This window comes from Electrophorus electricus, chromosome 11 (genome assembly GCF_013358815.1).
Source record: "Electrophorus electricus isolate fEleEle1 chromosome 11, fEleEle1.pri, whole genome shotgun sequence".
NCBI classification, from domain to species: Eukaryota; Metazoa; Chordata; class Actinopteri; order Gymnotiformes; family Gymnotidae; genus Electrophorus; species Electrophorus electricus.
The window spans coordinates 1,870,214-1,887,849 of NC_049545.1; the positions used below are offsets into that span (position 1 = coordinate 1,870,214).

At 38.3% G+C, this 17,636-nt stretch overlaps 1 protein-coding gene across 3 annotated transcripts in view; it reads right to left on the reverse strand.

Moving 5' to 3' along the window:
- htt (huntingtin) overlaps positions 1 to 8,665 on the reverse strand; it is a 34,277-nt gene extending 25,612 nt beyond the window's left edge. For 2 of the 3 annotated variants that reach the window (XM_027000420.2, XM_035531321.1), the window contains exons 1-12: positions 8,327 to 8,665; positions 7,053 to 7,136; positions 5,597 to 5,717; positions 5,350 to 5,409; positions 5,074 to 5,153; positions 4,798 to 4,936; positions 3,054 to 3,195; positions 2,694 to 2,872; positions 1,965 to 2,169; positions 1,092 to 1,136; positions 512 to 589; positions 12 to 370 (exon numbers count right to left, since the gene is read on the reverse strand). In XM_027000420.2, the coding sequence (XP_026856221.2) occupies positions 12 to 370; positions 512 to 589; positions 1,092 to 1,136; positions 1,965 to 2,169; positions 2,694 to 2,872; positions 3,054 to 3,195; positions 4,798 to 4,936; positions 5,074 to 5,153; positions 5,350 to 5,409; positions 5,597 to 5,717; positions 7,053 to 7,136; positions 8,327 to 8,424 (1,590 nt within the window). In that variant the 5' untranslated portion in view covers positions 8,425 to 8,665. The remainder of the gene's footprint in view (positions 1 to 11; positions 371 to 511; positions 590 to 1,091; positions 1,137 to 1,964; positions 2,170 to 2,693; positions 2,873 to 3,053; positions 3,196 to 4,797; positions 4,937 to 5,073; positions 5,154 to 5,349; positions 5,410 to 5,596; positions 5,718 to 7,052; positions 7,137 to 8,326) is intronic. The other variant, XM_035531322.1, reaches the window with a different exon arrangement.
- Positions 8,666 to 17,636: the final 8,971 nt, after the last annotated feature.

Below are 17,636 nucleotides of genomic sequence, written 5' to 3' on the forward strand. Positions count from 1 at the left end.
GGGACACTTACGAGCTCAGCGCAGTCTGAGGGCGTCACGGCCGAGTCCGGCCCCTCCGTGGTCGTCTGGGAGCTGTCGCTAGGAGGTGACGATGATACCGTCGCTGCGGAGGCCTGATTGGAGTCAGTGGTTGTGCCGATGACCCCAGCAGGGCCACTCGAGCTACGACTTAGCATGTCTTCCTCATCTTCCTCATCCGGAGTGTCGGGTTCAGCACCCTGCTCTGTCGATGCGCTCAGGTCCACAGAATCACCCGGCTGCAGAGCATGCTGGGAAGAACGAGGTTGCTCCGTGATGATGTTAGAAGGGCCGAGCGATGACACGCCAGAGGAGGAGGGGGCGTCACTGGAGCCATCTCCACCCACCGAGGCTGGTGGTGTCCAACAGGAATAAAGTAAAACACCACGTTCACATCATATTTCCAAAGACCTGTTTAGTCTCTACTGCGCATACTTGATGTACAGAAACATGTACTTAGTAACTACTTATGGAATGGACATTATGAACTCACCTGTAAAGGACCCTGTAGTGACCTCTGCCCTCTCAGGGTCATCCTCCAGACCTTCCTCCTCACCTGACAGCAGTTTACCTGAAGTAGGTACAGCCCAAAGGTGACATACAGCTCAGTACATTCAATAAATGACTCAAAAGTGTCTATTTAAAACTTCACTGTTTTGATATGCATAAAGAGGTGATACTGTAACTACTACACAAAATCATAGTTCACAAATAAAAACAAAGATTCCTACCTAACTGACACCAATTTATTCACAGACTGCTTTGAAGGACTTAAAAAAAAAAAAGATGATTCATCAATAATAGTGAATGCAAAAGGTTCCATGCAGCTTTGCACAATACTTGGCACTAAACGTTACCAATGGTATTGTTCATAGTAGTTATAATTTATTAGTGTGCAGCAGTAGCATAAACAAGGACCAGCCAGGCCATTGCTTGTAAATGAAAACCCACAACTCTGTACAAAACCCTTAAGACACTCAAAGGCCAAAACCTCCCAACTTCAACTTCCTTCGAGCAGATGGGCTCAAAGGTTTGGATGTTGTAAAGGATTGAAAGGTGACGCAGGACATCACCTTTCTGCTTCCTGAGGATGAGCGGACTGCATGTTGACCCACCAGCTGCGCACAGGAAACAGGTAGTGAAGAAACCAGAAAAAGCCCCAAGGAACTCAGGGAAATAGAGTTTAGATCATCAGGTTAGGGCAAGGGATAAAAAGCAGGAAATAAATCAGTAAAAGTAAATGATTAATTACTACATGAGGAAATTTCTGGAAACTCCAGAGGAAATTTAGTGTAGGGGAACTGCAGGTGTGAATTATTAACCAGATACATGCAGGTGAAAAAGTTATTAGGAACGTTAAGAGCTGAGGGTTAAACAACTGCAGTTCCAACTATAGTTCCATGTTGGCTTGGTAAAAAAGCTGGGTCTCACACAGAAAACTATGCAACATTCAGTTTACATTCCCGGCAGTTCTGTCATTAGCTTTGTTTTTAAAGCATGTGGAATGATCATCTCAGAATACACCAGACCACATGTAATGGAACATATGTCAAGATATATACCAATATATATACCAATATATCACTTTAACTAGCTACTGACATTTTGGGGTTTTTTTGGTTTAAGTAAATCAAAGAGGTAATTGAAAGCCCATGAATTTTGTTTTCTTCTGGTTACACTTACACATGCCAACACATGGCAGGATTTATTTAAATTAATTTCTAAGAAGAAAAGCTAAACATGCCATCATCAAAAGTAATCACATCCAGTCAGCAACATTTATCAAATCTAACCAGATCCAAATTCTAAAAAGTAATCAGCATGAAGAAACCCTCTGTAGCAAAAGGCAATATCCACATCCAAAGACACCATAACAAGAAGGCAAGAACAATGAGCAACAAAAACCAATCACAGGGCTGAATCATATAAATGACACACGAAAATACCAATGAGCTCAAGGATGCTGCCGCTGCGTGTGCGGCTCTCTTTCTCCTCTCTGAAGACGCTGGTCTGTGTGACGCTGCCCAGAGTTATGAGTGTGTGTAAGAGCTCCGGAGGAGGAGTACGGAACGTCTGCTGCAGGACCTCCAGCGAGGCAGTCACCACATTATGGTCATGGTGCTGTGTGTAGTGTAGGGTCAGCTCATACACCTGAGAGGACACACATGCGCGCGCACGCACACACACCTTTAGTATTATGGATTGCATGGTTGAAGAAAGTACCTAAAACACGACAAAAACAGCAATAAACACAAAAAACAAACAAACAAAAAAAACGTAAAAATATAAAGATGCAACGAGTAATGCACCCCAAATTACTTTAATATTAACTAGAAGCTTCTGGTCTAAGAACATCACCACACTCACTCCTAACGTTTTACAACTGCAGAATCTACATGGGCTGCACAATGCTTTAATACTATAAAAATGTCTGAGACTGACAGCATTGTGCAGCCCATTATTTATTTAGATTTATATATACCAATTAAGCCCAACAATGTCTGGTTTTGCCCCCATGTGGTGCATGTGAAAAGCCATGCAAATACACATGTGTGAGATTGTGGGGTGGTTATTCAGACTGAGAGAATATTTTTTTCTTTCAATCCAGTGCAGGCATAAGAAAAAGTCAGAAATCGGAGCCGGTGCCCGAAATCTTTAAGCCCTGGCCTGAGTACCTGTACGAGCTGCTCAGGTGTTGGGGAGATGTCTGCCTCCTTGCGCATGAGCCCAAAGCTGCCCTTCAGACTGGTGCTGGCGTCCTGCTGCTGCAGCAAGGGTACCAGGTAACGCAGGGTCAGTAACACCCCCAGAATCAGGTGGCTGGGGCGCTCCTCGTCAACCGGTACCACCAGACCTGCGGGAACCAGACACGGGTAGGGAGTCAGCTCAGAATACATGGACAGGAAGAGGCAGGGAGGCCTCCTTCATCTTCATACTGCCACACATACGCGCGAGTGGAGGCAAAGGCAATTTCGTTCCTGTTTATACAAACTTCATGTACTGATGTGCAGGCGCAGGTCCAGAAAACCTCATACCCAGCAGCACGTTGAGGAGCCAGGTGTAAAAGTAGTTTGTTCTGCGCGAGTGCTGACACACGCTGACTGCAGAGCTTGCCGCTGTGCGCCGAATAGTTGGAGAGCTGGACTTCAGGTTTGCCACAAAGGCTTTTAGAAGCACCTACAAATTACACAAACAGAATAATAATAATAATAATAATAATAAATGTATTAATTGAGTACTTCTTAAAATGAGTTTATATACAGGAAGAATCAATACAATTACACAAATTACACATTTATAGTGAGAAATGGATTTATGATGCAGTTTTGCATCTCCTGTTTAAATCAGTGCCCTTATAACATGGCTTAAGAAAAGGAATTTTAGGATATGAGGAAAATATGCACCCCCTCAACAGACTTTTGCAGTGTTGCAACTTTCCTAGAATTTGAAACTGAAAATATAAATTTTCCTGTGCTGAAGCATGGGTCATGAAATATGTGATGAAATACAGTCTGAGTTTGAAAAGGAAAAAATTAAAGACCTTCCATCTTCCTCTGAAACAGGGAAGAGAGGGAGAGTAGGTGAATGAGCAACAGGGAGACAGTGTGAGAGAGGGAGAGAGAGATCATAGATAATTAAAGTCTGAGTGAGTCACCCTCCATATTTAGAATATGAGGTCATTCTCCCATGACTAGAATCTGAGTACACCAGCAACTGACAACAGCATCTTAGAAATAAAACATTATATTCACCCATCTGAAAACCATATTAAGATCACACCACCATTTCCAGTTACAAATGCTTCAAGGATGCTTAAAGGGTAGTACAACATCATATGGGCAAAATACTATTAAAGCTATAGAACACAATAGGAGCGTGCCGTCACGAAAAAAGTCACGGCATGAGTTAAGGATGAGTGGCACAGAGTATCAAAGCCATATTATTCCCAATAACACATTTTACTGCGATGTTGCTTTTATACAACAGTTTTAAAAAGCAAAGCAAAAACTAAAAGCATAAAAATTTAACCCGTGAACAATTTTTCAAATTTATGTTTTTAATATTTGAAGTTTTTTTTGTCGAAATAATAGTTAGAAGCAGCTTGAAGTAAAGTGTTCATTGTTGGTTCCTAGCGACTGGTGGTCAGTGGAATAATATGGTGAACTGACAGTGCTGTTATCAGGTGTCATGGCACAGGTGGAAATCCCTTGAACCAATCAGTATGGTTGTTGCATAAGTTGCAATTGCACTGGAACATATTTTGTGATTGCAGTCTTGTATTAAACAAATTGTTGAACTTTGTATTATGTGTCTGAAGGTTCAACTGAACTATTGTGTGTCTTCTGGATCATTTGAATTCAGGGAATAATGAAATCACTCACAGACTGTTCCATCACAAAAAACCTTTGCAGTTCACGCATATTTCATAATTAGATTGCAAAGACAAACACTGTGATAACAATTAAGCAAAATATATTGTAGAGTCCCGAAGGCCGCGAGTCCATTTCTCTACTTTTCTTAGCGTCTTCTTGGCATAAAAGCACATAGTTAACCTCATTCTGTGGTTCAGACTAAAGGTTGTGAACCATTCTGTAAAACCAGAGCACTAGGGTATTAGTGCCAAAGGACTGTCTCAAAAGCTGTTGTACTTTCAGCTTTAGCTCAGCCTCAATACTAACTTATTCTTGTAATGCACAAGAAAGAAGCTGCATTTTTTAAACACTTGCTATTGTGTGCAGTGGGGCCCTTTTGATATTTGCTGAGGAGCTCGGGCTGTACCTTGATCTCCCCGTCATTGGCGAAGTGTCCGAGGGCTGTCATGATTTTGGGGATTGAGGAAGCCAGTGTCTCCTGCACCGTTTCCTCCTGACGTTTAGTGATCCGCGTCAGGCACGGGAGCAGGTTCACCAGGTATGGCCTGAGACCATTTGGGAGGGAAAGAGGGCTCAGTAAAGGCAGTCACACTTTTATGTGTATTGTGTGATGGTTTTCAAGTTTCTCCCATGAAGGTGCTTGTATTCAGATTACATTATGGTCAACTCAAAATGAGTGCACCTGCATTTCTGTGGCCGCACGAGGTGAGCGAGCTCAGCAAACCTCCACAGAGCTGCCCGCAGGCTCCGAGAGGCGCCGTTCTGAAGAAGAAAAACACTAATAGCCGATATCTGACCTCCCAACATGTTACTATACTGCTGCAGGTCCATATTTATTCTAATTAAGTTTCTGATCTTACAATTCAAATACACAATGACTAAAGGTATTAGTACACAATCAACAAAGACAATTAAATTTTGATAATCTAGGCAAATCAATCAATCATTCTCAACATACCTTTTTAATCTCTTTGTATAGCTCAAGCTGCAATCGAGGCAAGTTGGAATCCATTAATGCCTATAGAGATAATACAAAGCATACAGGAATACAAACTGAATTTTAAGCTTCTGTTTTATTTGACTGGAGCAGGGTTTTTAAGGGAAAAAAGGAGGAATTAATTTTCAGAAATGAAACGATCGTCATGCATAATGGTCTCAGGTGATAAGGAAGAGCTTGTGACAGTAGCCAGCACCGCAGAACTCACTTTAATGATTTTGTTCAAACACTCATCCGCCACCATCCTGACATCAGATTCCTTGTCGTCACTGCACAGCAGAAACATTTCCATGGCAATTCCCAGAAGTTTCTGGAACTCTGGAGAAGTCCTGATCCCAGAGCCATAGCCAAGAGAAAGTCATTTCATAAAAAATCTTCACACAAACATAATTTCACCATAACAAATCACCCCAAGATTATAAATGAAAAAAGTAAAGGTTATGTTGGGTTTGTTGACTGCCCCAATATGATTTGCAAAATACATTTTTACCCAACAATTAAGATTTGAGAAGCTTTAATAGGGCTCCAAACTAACTTCTTAAATCTTGAACTGCTCTGAAATGTCACAAAAATAGCAGTGTGGAAAAACTGAAACCTTTCAAGTTCAAAGTTCAAAGAGGTTTTATTGTCATTTCAGCTATTTACCAGTACACAACAAAAACGACACAATGTTCCTCCAGGACCATGGTGCAACACAAAACAACAGTGCAACAGACAACATGCCAACATGCAAACGTTCTGACATTAAGTGAAATATAGTACAGTCAACATAGAACTGTGGGACTTTTTTTTTTTACACAGAAATTATCATTTCTGCCAACCTATGAAAAAAACTTATGGTATTAAAAGGTCTCTAATAGCATAAACAAAAAACGTGCTTAGGCTTGTGTGAGAATAATCTACATTCAGATGTGCCAAGACCTGTTCAGTTCATCAGGCTAACCCATGATATCCCAAAATCAGTGTACATACTGAATCAGTAACCATTTTTTCAATAGGGGATGCCCCCATTGGAGCCGTGGTAGCAGGCACACAGACTCCGACTTCTGACTTGAAATCACGTAGAGTGGGCAGGCTAGTTGATGAGATTAAATTTAGCAATGGATTTGTGCATTTCAGTTAACAGTGTTGGAACTATGAGTAAGAAAACCTTTACAGAAACTATTTATATGCTTACAAACCCAAGGTTGTCCTAATAATCAAGAAGCTACCAGAAATGTAAACAATATAATTAGCGTGCTTTCCAGATTACTCAAGAGCACATAATTAGGTCTACCTGATTTAACAAACGTGAACTTCTGAACCTGAACAAAACTAAAGATGATGACTGACATTGGCCTTTTACCATTTCCCACCTCATCTCCAAGGACAACGGGTTAGCATTTAAGCCCTATGTCAATCACATCTTAAATCTTTGCAGGATCTTCACAGAGAAAACGTTTTTTTCCGGACCCATTCTCTCTCCAAAGTGCGACATTTTAAGCAATATAAGTGAGGCCCAGAAGAAACTTCTTATATTTAAGGCGAGTAAAGAAACAAAGAGATGGGAATAAATATAAATAAATCTAAATAATCTGTTATGATATCTGAAAGAGTGTCCAATGCTAACCCATAATTTGTGTACTCTGTGCTACTTAGTAGCTCATGCAGTGACTACTACATACCTTAGAGATTGCGCTACGATGTTCTCACATATTGTCAAACAATGAGCCACCCGATCTTTTTTGGTCGTAGCTAGATCTTTTTTCCTAAAAAGAAAAACCATCAGAAACATTTTAAAAGATAAAGTCTAAATAATTTAAAAAAAAATCTATATCTATTTTATGTGCCGTTTCATATAATACAAAAAACATAGTACAAAACAATAACCGGCAAAAGTGTTATATGTTCACATTTGAAAGGTTTCATGTGCAAAAGACCATAGGGTAAAATAATTTGCCTTTATGACATGAGAACAGCTCAGTTCTAGCTCATGCATAGGATACACCTGACACTCTTGTTCAGAGAAAACCTGATCAGTGTTAGTAAGCAGAAAGTAAAAGTGGCTGCAAAATGCAAAACTATCGGCATATTACACACATACAACAAACTGTGACTCATCTTGGCCCACAGGATATCCATATTTAACAGAAGGGTATTATATTATTGGAATATAGTCTAATACTGTTTAGTGTACTGTGAGCATTCATATTGAATTCATATTGGTTTGTCAATAGGTTGCTGCACTGACTTTCACTGAAGTCATGTGAGTTGGTTGTCTTAATTGTTATATCTATTGCACTAAATGGGACAGATTAGATAAGCAGTTAGGTAGGAAATAAGTAAGTCACAACACATGCCTCCGATTCACTTTACACATCAGATACTAAGACATTGAACAAACAAACACTTACAAGCAGCTACGATATACATACCAATGGAAGCTTTCAAAAGTCTATTTAAATGAGAAATCTGGAATTGCTCAAAAAGTAATCAGACTCAATCTATTCGCTGCACTGCTGTGTAATTTCTGTTACTCACTGAAAACGGTCTTTTATGCCGCTACTTATAAAGTGAGTTGTAAAATCTATGGGTGCACCTCTAGCTGACTAGATACTTGGGGCTATTACGTCTAGCTGGCCAACTAAATAATGTTTAAAGTGTACAGGTTACGTATGGCAGTTATTAGGATTTAATTAGGATAACTTTACAGATGGGGACCGAAACATTTCAGTCGTGCAACTAAACAACAACTGCTGAAATGAAACACCCTTATGCACGAAATAAACGTCTTCAGATTCAAACACAATTTCAGACTGTGCTATCCAAGCATCTTAACGACCCTGAGCGAGGATGGGGAAACTAGGACGTAACGCCAGTGAGGCAACTAGCGAAAGCAACCAGGTGGCTAGTAAATCATATTTGACTGGTGTAACCGTAGACCTTATAAGCTACTTACTGTTTTTGGACCAGCTCCTCTGCAGACAACGGGCCCTGTTGCTGCTGGAATGATTTGAGAGACTCGAAGGCCTTCATCAGTTTCTCCATGGTGGCCATTTTACCAGCTCTTAGCTAGCGAGCTAGCACTAGCTAATGTTTACAAATGTTACTCTAGCCAGTTTGACGACACAAGTCGATATACCGCCACTGACGGGGCCGCGGCAATGGAAACCACCTGCGGTAGTAAATGTTTCCAGTTACTTTCGCTATAAGCTATGGACCTTGGAATATCACCAGAATTCAACACAAATTAATGGGACGCAGTTGGTGACCCACTGGACACTAACAGCCATTTTTGAACCAGTATCAAGCGAGAAACAATGTAACAGTAACTTCCGGGTTGCTAAACTCTCATCAAAATAAAAGTCGCTAGGCGTTAAAGACAAACTAGAAGTGAAAGACAAAATAAAAGTGAAAGACGAAAACAACTACTACTATTTTGAAATAACAATCCTTTGATTTTAAATTTTACTTAGAAAATTATTAGAAATGTTTTATTTACTTTTCCATATAGAAGTGTATGGTGACTTTAAGTGACTTGTGTATCATATGACATGCAGTACTGTCTTGTCTAAAATGTGTAGACCAGGTGTGATCTTTCTGCACACAGAAAGGAAATTCAACCAAAGCGGGTTTACAACCAGACACTAACAGGCATGCCCCAAATCCTAATCAAGCAAAGCTACCATGCTATTACATTTACTCAAATTCATGGGTGCAGTGTATTATGTTTTGAACCATTTAATCACCTAAACTTCCTTCAAAGACCTCCAAGGTGTTTTTAAAATTGTTTTAATTCATTGCCAAGTGCAATCCTACAGTTCAACATCACAGTCAATAGAAAAGACAAAGTTTATGAATCACAGTGAAAAAGAAAGCAGCCTCTTTGACTGTAGCTCCTTTGTAATAGTTTTTTGCAGATATTCAATAGAAGCCAAATTAAATTTAGCTTAGTGACACACTCCTAAACAAAAACAGCACAAAGGTCTGTTAGATGTCCTGATTCATTTAAATTAATTGTGGTCAAAATGGGAATTTATCAGGCAGGTGATTGGTCAAAGGAGCTCAGTGCACAGCCTTGACGCATCGCTCTTCCTCACCTGAGCCTGTTTCTAGCCAGCACCTCTGCAACCCTAATTATATTTTACTGTATTCTCTTTTATTCCATGTTAGTGTTTTCTTATGCAGGATATGCACTTTGTTAAAATTTGAATAGGTAAAATAAATGACACATTTTGCATGTTTTCTTTTGATGCTTTTTTTAATATATATGATTTGAATAAATAAAGCAAGTAAAATATTTTGAATCACAAATGAAAAAATCAACAGGGTCTTTTCTTCTAATACTGGTACAATGTTTTTAACGAGTCCCGGCGCTCAGGTGTGAGTACTGAAACATAAAAATGCTGTATAGGACTGACAGGATAAGTAAACAAAGTATACCAGGCAGGGTTTCTACAAGGAAGCAGACAGTAAGACTTCAAATTCAAGAATTCAAGAGAAATACAGTTTCCTTCAATACTTAACCAAGGATTCAAGAAAATTAGGATTCAAGCCCTCTCATAAGGTTACCAGTTGAATCGCAAGGTTCTGACATTCCTGGAGTCTGAGGCACAAATAGCATAATTTAGGGATACACCTGCCACTTCTATAAAGCAACACATTCCATAAAATAATCTCATCTAGGTTTTTTTTATTATCCTAAAATCATGAATACTTTTTTTAATGAAATGCAAGGAGTTTTAAAACAATTACAATGCTTAAATAATTATTACACTCAGTAAAACAAATAATAATTTTGCCAATTTGAAAACAACTTGCAAATTAGTAAACAAACAGAGAACTGTTAGTGTTACCTGTTTCTTAGGATAGACTCGCATAAGTCTTTTGAGAGTTTCTGTACAAAAGCTTAACTAAGTAATGGTAATCTATCTTAATTACTCATTGTTCTTTAAACATGTCAAATTTCACATCATTTATGTGCTGTTATACATTTCATGTGCTTACTGTGTGTCACAAATTTGCATCACACTAATATATATTAAAGTCTAATATTGTAATGTGCCCAACAATTCCACCCCACACCTTTGCTTCTTGAGTTTTGCATTGTTGTTGTGATCATTAATAATGCTAGCCACACTATACAATAGCAAACATTTTGGCTTCAGGTTGGGTCAAGAACTATTTGCAGTTTTTGATACATGAAAAATGATTAAAGAATTTCACACACAACACTTTCAGACTTTTGTTTTTTAAACAAACATCATTACTTAGCCTGTCTAGAGCAGTGTCAGTCCTCTGAGTTGACTATAATCTATAAAAGTTAGGAAGTCAAGTAGAACAATAAAGAACAAATTTAAAACTTGTAAATGAAACTTTAGATGAGAAAGCACAGCCACATACAAAAAACACAAGCAAAGAAGAATAAAAACATAGACCCAAGCTGCACTTGAACAGAGTAATGGAGATAAGACACAAATAGGACTGAGCAATTAGAACAGCGCAGCACTACTGCAGTAAAACAACAATGCTTAGTAACTCAAGACATAAAGTTCTTCTGACACAACTGAAGAAGTTGGAAATATAGGTTATAGTTCATGATAACAAACATGAACATCATGGAGCAAGTAATCTGTAGACCACTGATGCTGACCATAGAAGTAATGATAAAAATATATTTATAAATATATACTAACACTTCAAATATATACTTCAAATAACTTAGCATATAACTTAGCATATAACTTATCAAATAACTTAACACTTCAAATAACTTAGCATGTCAACATGAAATGCAGAACAAATATAGACCACATTATACACATCTCATAAATTGTTAAAAAATTTAGCTTTAAAATAAATGTTTTCTTTTTTAGTGCTACATTCTCCTTTTATTATCTTCTCTCCACTTCACATTTAATTGGCAATTAAGGTTAAGTTGGGTCTAATTATAAATGTCCAAAACAATTTCAAAATAGTTCTGCTAATAGTTTCTGCTGCAATCTATTCTATATACTAAGTAATGAGAGTATACTTTATCTTTTCTCATTTCCGTTTTTGTCATTGAAATGACTTTGCTTGTACAATTTCAGTAGGGGTGGAATAAATAGACCATATGCATTAAATGACATCATAAATGAATCGATCTCACACTGAACCAATTCCACGCTTAAGGGTATAAAACGAAATATGACAATTAACGCTGGAGGAAAGTAGCTCAACACTACTCCAACCAGTACAGCAGAAACAGTATTGAAAGCATTCCTTTTTTGCTGGTTCCCTATACCTCTGCTTATCTCCTTTGTAATATCTTTTCCTCCCGGTCCTGGGAATTTTAGGGCATTCAGTATTTTCATGAAGCAAAATCCCATTATAGTCACTCCAATGATGCACATAGACATGAAAATGAAGTCTGTGAAAACGTCAGTCATCCCAACAACTAGATAAAGGCCATATCCTGACGCTGTTAACCAAATGGTAGCAACTAATGCAATCCTGTAGTGCCTGCCTCTATATCTTAGGAATGTAACTGGATGGAGCACTGCCAAATATTGCTCAACGCAAACACACATCTGGACCAGCAGTCTGCTGGTCCAAAACAAGCCAAAACAGAAATTTGACACACTCGTGACGATTAGATTTTTAAGAATTACCGTACTCAGTAGATCAAGAAAAAAAACTCAGGCAGAAAAGCGTTTCCACTGCTTTGAGGTTCAGAGGAAATACCTGAGCAGGTTTAATTTTCAAGCCATCTTGGAGAGAAAGCCAGAGGAACCAAGCATGGGCTGGTGTTCCCACGAGGAAGCAGAGAGATGTGCCAACATAGAGCCAAACAGATCCAAAATGGGACCCTTTGAAACAGTCATAATATGTGAAGGGAAATGCAGAGGAATTGAAAGATATGTTTAACATCCTGAAGCAATGCTGCAATAAAGAAAATCAAAATAGCCTATGAGTTTTGGTTTGGGAAAAGAACTTTGAGGAATACACTGTGATACTGATCGTCCATCCAGCAAACCCAAAATAGTTTCCCTGATTCACAATATAAAGAAAAGGCTTTTGGAAACATTTTACCTTAAGGATATGTTAATAAATAGAACGCAGGAAAGCATTCCCAGATTTGCATTTACCTGACTAAATAGCAAGAAACTTGAATTAGGTTTTGAAACTTGAATTAGAAGTGTGCTCCTGGGACAGACAGTGAGCATGACAGTGGGCTACCCCACCACTGTATGGCTGTTGGTAGCCTACCAGATTTGTTTATTTATATAGTCTTATCATTGTTATGTAACCTGGCCTACCCTAGACCCAGTAATCATTAATGATGGTAATGATAACTACTGTAATCTTTAATAAAGATTATCTTTAATAATATTTACTATTTAATAAATACTGAATGTACCCCACCATTAAGTAATGTAGCCAAATTGTATGTTTTGTAATCTTGATACCCAACATTATTTTAAATACTGTTTATTAATGTACACTTACCGTACAATGTTGTCAACTTTAGCTTTAACTCTTTTGAAAGAACACAATGATGGGATATTAGTACAGCAATAAAATGGCACAATGAACACTTGACTATTAAAATGTATCTCTTGAAATGTTGAAAGCGTATTCTTATAGAGAATGTGATTGTATAATGTGTACATGTATGTCCAGTGTTGGTTGGTGCTCTGTCCAGGTAAAAAAAAAAAAGTGTGATTTGTAAAGCGAGTCTGAGAAAGGCGCTATATAAATACAACTAATATTAACAACACTGTAGCTGCTGTAGCACTGTTACCATCTAGATCAGAACTACAATGTCCTCTTAAGGACTATTTAAGTGTGTTTCTACTGGAATATTTGTTTTTAACATTACATTCAGTAATTAAATTTTGTCAGAGGCATGGAATCTACCCAAGGGGAGGGGTGGATTTAACCTTTGACCCATTTGGGGGGGGGGGGGGAACGGGGGCATCATATTTTGACGCATATCTCTCTTCTATGACTCCAGCAACTCATGATTTAACTGTCTTTGTAGCTATACTATGACAAATTAAGCCTAATAATAATAACTTTATTTAGCTCGCACCTTAAATTTAATATGCAATTGATAATGTTCTGGTTAAAGGAAACCAACAGCCAGTTTAATAAAGCTCGTAGGATGATATTATGCTCTGCCTTTCTAGAACGAATACATCAGAGTTCAGAACAAGTGTTTTAATGTAAGTTTTATTGTAAACAGTACATTGAAACAGTGACTCAGCATATTAAGCATATTAAGATGTGTATGGTGCATGTAGTGTTATGTTATATAGAGGGAGCGTTCATGTTCGATTTAATTGTGAAATCTGATATAAGAATAATGAATTTTTCTCACTATTCTTTTTCTTTGCTTATTTTATTTTTCAAATTCATTATTTCTCAAACTATCTAATCTATTTTTATATTCTTTTTTGCCTTTAATTTACTAAAAGTGAACCTTTTTCTTCACTTATGTTGAGAAAGTTGCTATTCATAGACTTAATAATCTAAACACAGTTATTGTTGTTTTACATGTAATAATTTCACCAAACTTTATAGAATGGAAAGCTTTCTGAAATATGAGAAATTAGATGCTTTTGGCCATGATTAGATTATAAACAATTTAACAAAGTATTTTCCCCCACTGCTCATTTGACTGCATCCAATTTATAAAAATCCTAATAAAAGATGAAATTAAATTGTCACTGAGAGGGAGGGACACACTCACACACCTCACCTGCCTCTCTCCCAGTCTCCCGATTACTAATCACACACACCTGTGCCTTGTTTGCGCTCCTCTCTTCTCTGCTCTATATAAAGCCCATAGGCGCCTACCTTCAGTGCTGTGCCTTGCTAGCCAGTTCTGCAGCAGTCTGATGCTACATGGGATGTCTGCGCAGCTGGCTCAAGCGTGGGGTGGAGTGGGTTGCGCTTGCAGCTGTGCTGTTTTTGCTCAGACTCCTAGCACATTCCTGTCAATGTCACAGAGATGTTGATATTTATTGAAAAGAATGTTTAGCCTTAAGTTTGATTATTTTTTGTTATAGGCAAAATAACAAAAGCCACTGATGCAGGCTCTGATACTGCAGACTCCTTAGTGGTAAAAGTGTGCCAGTACATGACAGTGAGAATTTAAGATGATGAGCTGCTAATCAACTGTGTTCTACACGCATGAGTTGTAATCCTAGCTTTGTTGGCAAGACTTAGTACTTCTGTAACTCACCTGTTAGAGAACACTGCTAGTAAGGTAATGGGTTAGGTTACCAGGGAGTACATAGACTGTCATACTAAAAAATATTTAAGCCACTCTGGATAACAGCAAATTCTGTAAATGTAGTCAATGGTAGATCTTGCTACAGGTTAGTGTTAACATGAAATAGAGTGATTAGTATTCAGGGATTCCTCTTTTGATGGTTCCCTACCTTTCTGTCTCTCTCCTTTGGGATCTTTCTGTGTTCTGTTCCTGGGTGTTTCATGACAAACAGTACAGATACACAGCAATATAAGTCACTCCAACAAAGAAGCTGTACAAGAAATGAAGCCATGGAATTTAAAAATTAATAAAGACAAATACAGGACAAAACCCTATGCCATTACCAAGCAACTGCAACTCATGCTGTTTGGGATACTTTTATATCTTAAGAATGCAAATGAATGAAGCACTGTCATGTTATATTCGATGCAAAGCACATCTTTATCAGATGCAGGGGAGGTCAAAAAAGAAATATCATACAACTATGATTTTTTTTTAAAGATAGAAATATTCAGCTTTACAGATGACATTTCAGTAGATCACCCAGAAACCCAGATGAACTAGGTATGGGTTTGTCTTCTCATGTGGAAGCAAACTGATGTGGCAGTAAACTACCAAATTAATTTGGTAGAGTTTCTTTCTAACAATCAAAAAATTATCAAATAAAGGAAATGTTTAGGAACTGACACTTGTGTTTAACATATTAATGCATAAGGTTTATTCAAGTAAAAAGTTTCTTTTAAGAATGGGGTGGCAGCACTGTTAGATCATTCGCTACACACAGTCATGTTTCACTTTAGCCACTTATGGGTTGTAGGAAATAATTATAAAACTTAAAATGCTTCAAATGTTCACAGAGAATGGAAGTAGGGAACCAGGTTCTCAAAAAAGGTTAGTGCTACTGTGACATTCAAATACCAGCAGGTTACTACAAACCCACAGACATGAGGCATAAAATAAAATTACTTAAATGCTAAATCTTATGGAAATAGATTTGTATACACTATGGCTAGAGTTCAGAAATATTAAGAAAGTTGTCTTACCTTTTTTTTTTAATGTGGGGCAAATTCAAGGCTTCTTAGAATTTCTGTACAGACTCAACATTTCAAAGCAAATACAATAAAGCATATCTCATGCTCGCCCAGTAACGTCCAAAGCAGTAAATCATTGTACAGGGATTATACAGATGTCATGCATGTGTAAAGAATTTGCATGTTTTGAATTCATGATGTAAATTCACTGAGAGTTAATGGGTGGGATGGGGGATGGGAACAGCAGATCTGGATGAACAGCAGTACTGATGTTCTGTGTATGGGAATGTCAAAAGGTCCTACATATCCCACAGACTCAGGCTCATGGTCCACAGAGCATATGTTTATATATATATTAGGTCGTAAAATGCATACTCCATAAGTCAGTGAATTATGGTAATAATCTATACTATGGCATAATGCATAAGTAAGTGAAGTATGGTACATGCACTGTATTCCACACTGATTTATACTGAGGTTAGTTCTGTTTTCCAGCCTGTAAACCTGTATGATGAAGGCAGCTAGCATGGTTTGGGCAGCTCTTGAGCAGAAAACTGTTGTGTAATATTTCTCTGGAGGCTGGGGCACTGTACTGAGGCTTCTGTATCAAACAGAAAATGTATCAGAACAATATATTACTGAACCTCCCAAGTCACCATATTATGGAGACATCCACTCCCTAAAAGAGAACTCAGTGTACTGGAAGCCGTCACGCCCTGAAAGTGGTGGTAGTGTGATGAAGTTAAGAGGCACCCTTAAGAGGCTTTTTGATGTCTTGTGTCTTTGTTTTGCTTTATTTCCTTGTTGTGGTTCTGTTCCTTAGTTTCATTTTCTCCAACTCTCGTGAGTTGCACCTGTGTCTTGTTAAACCTCATTAGTACGTGTATTTAAACCCTGCCTTGTTGCCTGTTAGTTTGCTGGTCATTGTGTTATTCCTAGCCACTGTTAAGCCAAGCCTCATGTTTTCTCTTCCTATTTGTTATCGCTTGTGTTGGTTATTTGTTCTCATCATTGCTTGTGTCTTTGTTTATAGCCTGCTTCCTCTTTTGTCATACTGTGTTTTGTTTCCATTATGTGTATCATGTATTCTGGTTCTATGATCCCTTGTGGTATGACTACGACGTGATCTCACATAAGCGCAATAAGCCTGCCCATCTTAACCGATGCTGCAGGGGGCATTGGCCTGCAGTGCAAGACATGAGTAGGTGGAGTGAAGGCTCAGATAACCCATTTTATGGTACTCGGTGTGTTCTCAAGCACAATTATGAGCTCGCATAGCCTGTTTGAGCCTTGGGAACCACCGAGAGGGTTCTGTATCTGTGTGTTAGTTCAGGGTCAACCTGCTAAACCTGTGGCTGTCCCACAAGCCACCCTGCCACTTCCTGTTCCCGTGAAGGACACCACCCAGCCTGTTCCAGTTCCTGTTCCTGTTTTTGTTTATCGTGTATTCCCATATGCTTCGTTTTGACCCTGGACTATTCTGGGGGCATGGCACAAAACAAAAACAAAAGACATGTGAAACAAAAACACTACATAAACCAATATATTACAGTATAGTCAGTATCAGCTCATATTCCCAGAAATGTAACTAAAAAATGCAAAAGAACACTGCTAAGAAATGCTCAATGCAAACACACCTCTGGATTAGCACTCTGCAGGTGGAGGACAGGCCAAAAAAGAAAGTTAATGAGAGTGTGATGATTTGCACGATACAATCATTCAGTGTGTTCCATTTCAATAGATAAATACAGAGAGAAAAACATCTCCAGTGCACTGAGGTTCACAGAAAACACCTGAGTGGGTTTGGTTTTGAACCTATCACAGATAGAAAGCCAGAAGAACCAAGCATGGCTTGGTGTTTCCATGAGGAAGCAGAGAGATGTAGCAACATACCATCAGATTAATCCAAAATGAGTTTCTTCCAAATAATAATGAAATAATGAATGATGAAGCCAGAAGAGGAACTGATAGATGTG